The following is a 10,105-nucleotide window of genomic DNA, read 5'->3' as shown; positions in this document are numbered from 1 at the left end:
CAATGTTTTTCAAATTGTGACGAACCCGAAGGACAACAGTACAAAATTGCACTCACTCTATCCATACACACTAGTAGAAAATGCATTCAGGATGTTTGCTCGTGCTTGAGATGAGGCGCAACACTAGCCACCAGCAGTCACCACACTTGATGACCAGTAGAGGGTCGCCCACAGCTGCTACGCGAGGGCTGAGCACGTCCGACTGGAGGACGTGGCTGTGTCGGCACTTGGTCAACAGGTGAGATGCGAGCGCCGACAAGAAGAGGACATATGTTGAGGCAGTGTGGAGCGGTCGACGTGGTTGCGCAGTTCGGGCCATGACGAACCCTACCAAAATGTGACGGCGTCGAGGGTCAGGGTTCGTCGAATTAATCCGGCGACAGGCGTAGATGTGTCAATTTAGGTGGCGGTGACAACGAGAAGCGACCGTAGCAATGTGGGGAGAAGTGCGGTGGGTGCTACAGGGTGTCGATAGTGACACGTGGTGGCTGACGGATGCAAGTAGGGCGGTGACAGAGTGGATGCGGTCGAGCAGGGTTGAGCGGCAGCCGAGGAGGGGAAGGGAAAAATTATACTAAACCGTCGAGTAAATCTAATGGTAGGGATGACCGAGGAGTAAAAAGTTGTAATCCTCTAATACCGGTAAGGGATCTGCTACGTTTGGTTTAGGCCCTCAAAGTTTTTTTTTTGACATCAGACACAAGCGCTCATATACACGCGCGCATCACCGGAAATCCTGAAATAAATCCAGGATCACCAGGATTTGAACCCTGATGGGCTGAGGATACCACAGTCCCTCTAACCATCCAACCACAGGTTGATTCGCATTTAGGCCCTCAAAGTTGAACATGCTACCTAAGCTATAAATACGCCTACTAGCGTCGGAGCCTCTCAACTCTCGGGATATCTCATCTCCACAAATTAAGGCCTGAGGATACGACACACAATATATTGAGCTGAAGGTACGTACGGTGGTGGAGGAAATTATAATGGACAAGCTTCCCAAGCGCCCGGCTAACTACGTGCCACTTAGCCCGGTTGGCTTCCTTCCGCGCGCCAGTGCAGTATACGGCGACCGCACGTCGGTCGTCTACGGGCGTCTCAAGTTCACGTGGAGGCAAACGCACGAGCGCTGCCGCCGCCTCGCCGCCGCCCTCGTCTCCCTCGGCGTCCGCAAGAACGACGTCGTCTCCGTCCTCGCGCCCAACGTGCCGGCAATGTACGAGATGCACTTCGCCGTGCCCATGGCTGCTGCCGTGCTCAACACCATCAACACGCGCCTGGACGCCAAGGCGGTGGCGGTCATCCTCAGGCACGCCCAGACCAAGGTCCTCTTCGTCGACTATGAGTACGTGCGCCTCGCTCACGACGCGCTCCAGATCGTTGCCGATGCCGGCGCGCCCGTGCCGCTTGTCGCCGTCATCGATGATATCGACAGACCCACCGGCGTCCGGCTCGGCCTCTTCAAGCTCGAGTATGAGGCGCTGGTCAGCAAAGGAGACCCGGCGGCGGAGCTGCCCTCGCTCGAAGACGAGTGGGATGCGGTCGCGCTCAACTACACCTCGGGTACCACGTCGGCGCCCAAAGGCGTGGTGTACAGCCACCGTGGTGCGTACCTCAACACCATGGCCCAGCTGCTGTCGTGGGGGGTGGGCACCGAGCCGGTGTACCTCTGGACGCTCCCCATGTTCCACTGCAACGGGTGGACCCTCACGTGGGGAGTGGCGACGCGCGGCGGCGTCAACGTCTGCATCCGCGAGAACCGCGCCGCCGACCTCTACCGTGCCATCTCCGACTATGGCGTCACCCACATGTGTTGCGCGCCCGTGGTATTCAATATCCTCCTTTCCGGCGAGGCACCGCGGCTCGCGGCTCCCGTCCACGTCCTCACTGGCGGCGCCCCGCCGACGGCCGCCCTGCTGGACCGTGTCGAGCGGATCGGTTTCAAGGTGACGCACTCCTACGGACTCACTGAGGCAGGCCCCGCTCTGGCCTGCGAGTGGCGTCACCGGTGGGACCTCCTGCCGCTCGCGGAGCGCTCACACCTCAAGGCCAGGCAGGGGGTCAGCATCCTGTCTCTCGCCGATGCCAATGTCGTGGTCGACGATGACACCTTGTCTAGCGTGCCGCGCGACGGCAAGTCCTTGGGTGAGATCGTGCTCCGCGGCAGCAGCCTCATGAAGGGGTACCTCAACACAAACCTCTTTTTACCGTTCCAGGGATCTACCGGAGCGTCTCTCGCCAATAGAATTTTGCCACCTCAAAAGTTGTCATAAGATGTATCTCTGTATTGCACACATTACTTCATTTAAACAGTTGTATTCCACCAGCTGGTTCCCACCCACGTGATTTGACCAGCTGGGCCTACCCACGTGATTTCAGCCACTGAAGCCGGTCTCACGTCACAGTTCACACACGTAGAAAAATATCAGCTTATTTTTCAAGGGATCAACCTCTCTCACTTTAAATGTCAGTTTCATATTTTTTTCAAAAACAACTTAGCTACACATAGCTATTTCACTTCATACCTAACTGAAATATCATTTCAAATCCTTCAAAAAATATTGCAATCCTTTTAAGAAGCATATAACACTTGCATAGGCTAAAATAGTCTAGTTACACTACATTGTAATATAAATTTCACATATCTATATGTAGCTGAGCCATGTAAGTGATGTATATTTCTGTATTTCAGTAAAGTAATTACATATATTTTCACAGAAGTAATTTCATACATTTCAATACATATATGACTGAAATAACAAATTACATATATGACAAATAGCAGTTTCATATTTTTCAGAGATCTAATATCATATATTTTCACAGAAATTACTTTCACAACTTGTAACAACACATTGAAATATATTTCAGGGAAGTAATTTCATATTTCCCAATACACATCTAACTTAAGTAACAAATGCCAGATAAGAGAAACAACAGTTTCATATATTTCATAGAAGTAATTTCATATTTTTTTGGCAGAAATTATTTTCACAACTTGCAACACCGCATTGAAATATATTCCAGGGAAGTAATTTCTCAATACATATATCACTGAAATAACAAATGACAGATAAGAGAAATAGTTGTTTCATATTTTTCAGAGATCTAATTCCATATATTTTTCACAGAAATTAGTTTTGCAACTTGCAACAACACATTGAAATCCCAGTTTCACATTTTTCACAAAGGACAAACCTCTCTCACTTTCTGAAATAACAAGTTACAGATATGACAAATAGCAGTTTCATATATTTCAATGTGGTAATTTCATATATTTTCACAGAAATTAGTTTCACAACTTGCAACACCACATTGAAATACATTTCAGAAAAGTAATTTCATATATTTCAGTACATTTCTCACCGAAATAACAGGTTACAAATATATGAAATAGCAGTTTCATATATTTCAGAGAAGTAATTTCATATATTTGGACAAAAAATAGTTTCACAACTTGCAACACCACATTGAAATATATTTCAGGGAAGTAATTTCTCACTGAAATAACAAGTTACAAATATGAGAAATATCAGTTTTATGTATTTCAGAGAAGTAATTTCATATATTTCAGAGAAATTAGTTTCACAACTTGCAACAATACATTGAAATATTAGTTTCACATTTTTTGCACAGCTCAACTACACACAGCTATTTCAATTCATATCTCACTGAAAATCATTCCAACCATTTTCAGAAATATATAACACTTCCACAGACTGAAATTGTCAGTTTCACCATATTGAAATATAAATTCACATATATTCCACAAATCATTTCACATAAATTTGTTTCACAACTTGCAACACCACATTCAAATATATTACAGGGAAGTAATTACATATTTTCAGAGAAGTAATTTCATAGATCTCAGTCTCTTTCAAAAAACTATACCCCATGCTCTCTGTCACAAACAAAGAATGTTCAAATCGAGTTGCAAATATCTGAAAATGAAGTAGCAGGGGAGGCCGACGATCTGGTAAAGAAACAAAGAATGTTCAACAAATATCTGAAACTGAAGTAGCAGGAGAGGCCGACGATCTGGTAAAGAAACAAAGAATGTTCAAATCATGCTAATTAAATCTGAAACCATGAAGTGCATATGGAGAGAGGTTAGGATAGATGGGATTCTTGACTCACAAAATCCGGTGGCGGTCAGGTTTGGAGTCGCCGGATCTGGCGATGACCCGTCGTGGTGCCCGTGCTCACGAGCTGATCACGCCGGGGACGAGATGTACGAGGAGGCCGCCGAGCGGCGTCGTGGACGCTGGATCCAGCGCCAGCCGGTGAAGCCACTACCTTGTCGTCGTCATTGGACCCGTCGATGGCCGGGACAGACACACCTCTCGGCAAAACTGCCTCGCTGAAGTTGACGGTCGCCGGAGTTGGGCGCAGGCTGGTGGGGAAGCAGATCCGATGGCCGGAGTTGATGGTCGCCGGAGTTGGACGGAGGCCGGCCGGTCAAGCTCCTGTTGCTCTGGGGAGAGAGAGGGGTTGTACCGAAAAGTCCATTCTGCACCCGAGCTCATATGCACCCGCATGAACAGTAAAATCGAAAAAAATTCAAGAAATTCAAAAAATTCCAATTTTTTTTGAGAGAAACATTGACAAAAGTTCTAAGTGCCTGCAAAAATTCATCATGAAATCACATTCCTGTAAGGCGTGGCAAAAAAAAACAAATTCAGTGCTTCAAAATGCGTTTGAAAGTAGCTTTTTCAGAGTACTATTTTTGTTTTTTTTGCCACGCCTTCTAGGAATGTGATTTCATGACGAATTTTTGCAGGCACTTAGAACTTTTGTCAATGTTTCTCTCAAAAAAAATTGGAATTTTTTGAATTTGTTTTGAATTTTTTTCGATTTTACTGTTCATGCGGGTGCATATGAGCTCGGGTGCAGAATAGCCGCGTCCGGGTTGTACGATCTAATCTGGAGATAATGCGAGAGAGAGACGGGGCTGGTTGGGAGATATTTATTGTTGGGCCCATCGTCCTTGTATTCATCTCGTATACGTTTTGTATCACCGAAGAAACAGAAACTAAATTCTGGGTGGGTCCAGCACAGCACAAATCTAAAAGCAATAGTTTGTGGTAGATCCCACACCGGTACATCCTGCCTCCGGTAAAAAAACTTAGTCGGGTACCTCAACAACTCGGAGGCTAATGAGAAGGCCTTCAAGGGCGGGTGGTTCATGACGGGCGACGTCGGCGTCGTGCACCCGGATGGGTACATAGAGATAAAGGACAGGTCAAAGGACGTGATCATCAGCGGCGGTGAGAACATTTGTAGCACGGAGCTGGAGCTCGTGCTGCTCCAACACCCGGCTGTGGCCGACGCGGCGGTGGTTGCCATGCCTCACCCGCACTGGGGCGAGACGCCGTGCGCGTTCCTCGTGGCGAAAGACAAGGCCGCCGAGGTATGCAAGGATGAAGTGATCGCCTTCTGCCGCGAGCGCATTTCGCGTTTCATGGTTCCTAGGAAGGTGGTCGTCATCTACGCCCTCCCCAGGAACGCGCTGGGAAAGGTGGAGAAGGTGAAGCTACGGGATACGGCCCGGAATCTTGTCCTCTCGGCCATGTCAAGGATATAGGATGACCATGTACGTATCCCGCAAAAAAAAAAGGATGACCATGTACGTACGACGCCCATCATGATGATAAAGGGCAATATTGTATTTTAGAAGCAAGAAAAAAATACTCCCCGTCCCGAGTTATTTGTCGATCAAATGGATGTATCTAGCATTACGGAGGGAGTAGTATATATGGATGCCAATGTTTGTTTTGCACTATGCATGTGTTTGTTTGCACTATGCACTATATAACAGTAAATTGAAACTAGGGTGTTAAGTCATTTTTGACAATGTTCTGTATTATGAGTTTATCCCAAGTTAAATCTTTGTGAAATTGACTAAGTTCGTGGAAAACATTAGCAGTGTATCTACAACATCAAATTAGCATATAGATTCATATTTGATTATACTTTCATGATGTATTCATTTAATGTTCTGGATGTTGCTCAAGGATAGATAGGTACGACTTAACACGGTCTTAAGATCAACTCAGAGCACACAACATTTTGAAAAGGGAGGAAACAAATTGATATATATTACTTGTTTTCACCCACTTGAATCTCCATAACCGGAAGAGCCCTAGGTTATATTCTCACCGAGCCCAAGGAGGGAGGGAGCGCCGGGGCTATAGTTCTAAAAAAACCTATATGACACCATTTGTGACAAGTTGTCGCTGTTTTGCAAAAACAATCAAGCAACCGAACCTCGATTGGCCGGCCCATTAGCTACAACTAGTAAAAAGGCCTGTGCATTGCAACGGGAGAGAAAAATACCATACGCTTTTAATTTACAAAAAAAAAATGGTCTATAATCTGAGAATTTATAGCTACGGCCCAAACAAAAATAGTCTAAACCTACAAAAATGCAGTTCAAGATTCCACAGGTATTCTATTTCAACACGGCTTGCATATACGTTTAATCCGTACAAAGAAACAGACAAGTGATCATGCATTTATTCATGTTATGTCACTACTAAAAAACCTATCATTAACGACCATGGCCAAAAACACTTGGTCGTTGAAAATCTGAGCAGAACTCCACCGCGTAGAAATCACTTGGCCAATCTATATCTAACAACCACCAGTTTACCCGTGGGTAACCAAGCCTTAGGTGCGGTTGTTTCCCATCTAATCTATCCCCTTAATCACTGCTTGTGCATTTTTTTCTGCCGCAACCTGTTGGGATTATGCTTCGGATAACCCTGTCTAACAGAATAATAGGTTGTTATGATCCCTGTTTTCCTCTCGTCCTCTCCCCTATTTTCCCCCTGTTCCGATCCCGATCTACTTTCTACGCAGGTGGTGATGCCGGCGAGGAAGCTGACAACGGGAGACGTCCGCCACCGAGCACTGCCACGGGTGTAGCTGCAGTGGGCAAGGGACGCCGCCCGCCGCTAGGACTCGTTGCGATAGGAGCTGCCGATGATAGACACGCCATCCGCCGCCGAGCACCACCGTGGGAGGAGCTACGGCGGGCTAGCTACGCCGTACGCTACCGGGAGGAGCTACAGTGATCTAGCGACGCCGACCGCGCGGCTGGAGACCGGGCCAGGACCCGTGTGCTTGGTGGAGCCATGGCGGGGGAACTTCACCGCCTACGTCGCCGTGGGTTCACCGGAGTAAAACGCCGGACTTGTTCAGGAGACGCTGCTGCGACGCCTCTCTGCCATCACCAGTGCTGCCATGTTCATCGGGCGTCGTGTGCGGCCCACAACATCGAGAACACACCAGTTTCGTCGGCCGATTCAGACCCAACTCCGTCCAGCGCGACCCACTTCTTATCTTGAGCCAGCGATGGCTGTTCCATTCCGTTTCCCGTTTAATTTTGAGTACTGGAGCCTGAGGCGAGCGCAACTATGGCAAGGAATATGGTATATTTTCCACTTCATTCAGCAAACCACTCTATTTCTATCGCGCTTCCTCTGCAGTTAGATTATTCTTTACAATCTAATTTAGAATAGATGCGTTGGATGAATCCGTCAATTGTATTGTATTTGGCCTGCTTAGTACGGAAAACAGTTGTCTTACTTTTGGGGCTCCCCTCTTTACATTTGTTTCCATGTGGCCTGAAACTCTGAATGAATATTGCTCAAATGTAATACGCATGTCAGAAGAGTAGAATACGTAGTACTATCCCTCAACTACATTGCAAGTTCTTTGTTGCTCTCTACAAGCATAGTCGACTATTAAATTCTTTATTTTTTCTTTACCTACAGTTTTATGCAAGCTAGAGAACAGCTGCGGGCAGGCTGGCAATCTGGAGATGCATGCGAGCTCAGAGTATGGCCATGAATGATACTCTGCTGATGAACACCAATACCACTTGTACTAGTAGTAGGTATGTGCGTAATTTCTTTTCCTTCCTGTGTGCTATTGTATTAGATGGCCAATTTTGATGTGATGTGCATGTAAGATATCTGTTGCAGGGAACGGAGGACTGCATTGTCGACGGTAACCTGAAGTCCTGAACCGCCACACTGTGCACGACATCTATTTGCTGCCGCCCCGGTACCAAACCAGTCAAGCATACACAAACGATGATGATGACGACGACAATGCCAACGATGATGGTATCAAGGACGACAATGATTTTGGTAGATACAGTATAATTGAGCATATTAATTCACAATGCGAATAGCCTGTTTGAATATATTTCTCTTTCAAATTGGAGTATACATTTTAAATTGTATGAAATAAGTTGACGTGCAAACCTTTCATATATGCTATTATCCTTTGTGACAATTCATTTATATGTACTGACTTATAAATTATTTATTTTTTCTTTATAACAGATGGTCCACCATGAGAGAAGCCTCACCAGGGGCATTGTAGTCGTTGCTGAAGAATTATATGCACTCAAATACAAGGACTTATGATGGTGTTCCATGACTAAAGATTCTGAAAAATACATGTCTTTTCAAGTTGCTGTTTCATTTCTGGTTAGAGATGAACAAATACAATGGTAGTCTAGAGAGTGTTTTTAGTTCATAATTTCTTAATGGTATTGTGACTTTGGAACTGTATGTGAGGATCATGTTCAGTATATATGGTTTTGATTAATGAAAAGAGGCTATGATACTTTGATTGTCAAATTATTTTGTTGCTTTAATTGGTGTGGTCGATGATCTTCAAAAGTTGCAAGCAACATAAAGCGGTAGTTGTAAAAGTTAAGATTGGTGATTAAAGCCAATCAAAATGGTGAAATGGATGGCTATAATATAAACTGGTGAATAATAATATGCCAGACCATGAAAATATTTTTAGCGACGAGAAAAGTGGCCGTTAATACATAAGTAGTGGTCGTTATTTCCTTGCACTTAACGACAACACATTGTCCCATCGTTATAAAATAGCGACGGGAAAAAGTACGTGGTCGTTATACTTTTAACGACGGAGCCTACTACGACCACACAAATGTGGTCGTTAATGACTTTTAACGAGCACCTTCTAACTTTTAATGACCACATATTCTGTCGTTAAAAATCATTTTCCTAGTAGTGTGTGCGAAACGGGGTATTGTTACGGGCCGGTAAAAGAAAACGACAAAAACAGACGATGACACATTAGCACACTACCCTGCGCTCCAGTAGCAGCTCTGCTGCTCCCTTTTCTGCGGTGATGCACGCCAAATCGAGGGGGGGTGGGGGGTCGACACCGGCGAGTTCCTTGGGCAGACGCCATGGCCGTGCGGCACTTCCCTCCAGTCCTCCTCTGGTCACGATCATGGCGCACTTCCAGCTCCCCCGTCGCACGGTCGTGTTACAACCACACACCGGCGTGCTACAACAGACGGGCGGATCATTTTGTGATGGGACGAGTTGAATTTGCGGCGGAGGCGACGGTGTTGTGATTTGCTTCAACCCGCACCAGGAAAGCTACCACCGATGCCCCGATTTGCTTCAACCAGGTGACGGCGAGCCTGGCTGGCGACGGCGGGGCGACGTTTTTGCTGCAACGGGCAACGCGGAAAGCTACCACCGTCTCCAAGATTTGCTACAACCAGGAGGGGATGAAGTGTGGCCGGCGACGACATACTGCGAATTTGCTACAACCGGCGGCGAGAAAGCTACCACCTGCGATCAAATTTGCCGCAACCAGGCGACGGCGAGCGTGGCCGGCGACGATGGTGTTTTTGCTGCAACGGGCAACGAGGAAAGCTACCCCCGGCACCTTGTTTTGCTGCAACCATGGGGATTGATACTTTTTTGCCTGGAACTGCAGCTGTCCGGGGGTGAGGATGGCGAGCGGCGGTGAGCCGGCCGGCGAGGTAATCTCGTTGGGGGTCGTCGGGAGTTTTTCCCTGTGCGCGCTGGTGCGGCATCGCGTGGGGGAGGAAGCAGGAATGAAGGCGAAGGAAGAAGAAGATGCAGGGGCCAAATCAGACGGTTGCATGCAGCTGTATCGGGCGGCCGAGGGTTGACCGGCCCAATTTGGGCCGGTCGACCGGCGCCTATCAGCCACCTTCAAAAAAAGCAGCACTTTCTCAAACAAATGTGTGCGTTGATAAAGCAAAATCTGGGAAGCAGATTTTTATTTT

General features: G+C 46.8%; 1 protein-coding gene across 1 annotated transcript; it reads left to right on the top strand.

Moving 5' to 3' along the window:
- Positions 1-989: 989 nt before the first annotated feature.
- Positions 990-5,590, top strand: LOC123042917 (trans-cinnamate:CoA ligase, peroxisomal-like). Its single transcript, XM_044465271.1, has 2 exons — positions 990-2,183; positions 5,138-5,590. Exons 1-2 carry the CDS (start codon positions 990-992, stop codon positions 5,588-5,590), a joined length of 1,647 nt encoding a protein of 548 aa, XP_044321206.1.
- The last annotated feature ends 4,515 nt before the right edge of the window (positions 5,591-10,105 follow it).

This window comes from Triticum aestivum, chromosome 2B (genome assembly GCF_018294505.1).
Source record: "Triticum aestivum cultivar Chinese Spring chromosome 2B, IWGSC CS RefSeq v2.1, whole genome shotgun sequence".
NCBI lineage: Eukaryota > Viridiplantae > Streptophyta > Magnoliopsida > Poales > Poaceae > Triticum > Triticum aestivum.
The sequence above is the reverse complement of the archived record's forward strand: the minus strand, read 5'-3'. Positions and strand labels throughout refer to the sequence as shown.

What these genes read in the sequence shown, in the direction of transcription:
- LOC123042917 (XM_044465271.1), top strand. Translation starts at nt 990, where the DNA reads ATGGACAAGCTTCCCAAGCGCCCGGCTAACTACGTGCCACTTAGCCCG. An exon ending in GCGGCAGCAGCCTCATGAAG is followed by an intron (nt 2,184 to 5,137) that starts GGGTACCTCAAC and finishes AAAAACTTAGTC; the next exon opens with GGGTACCTCAACAACTCGGA.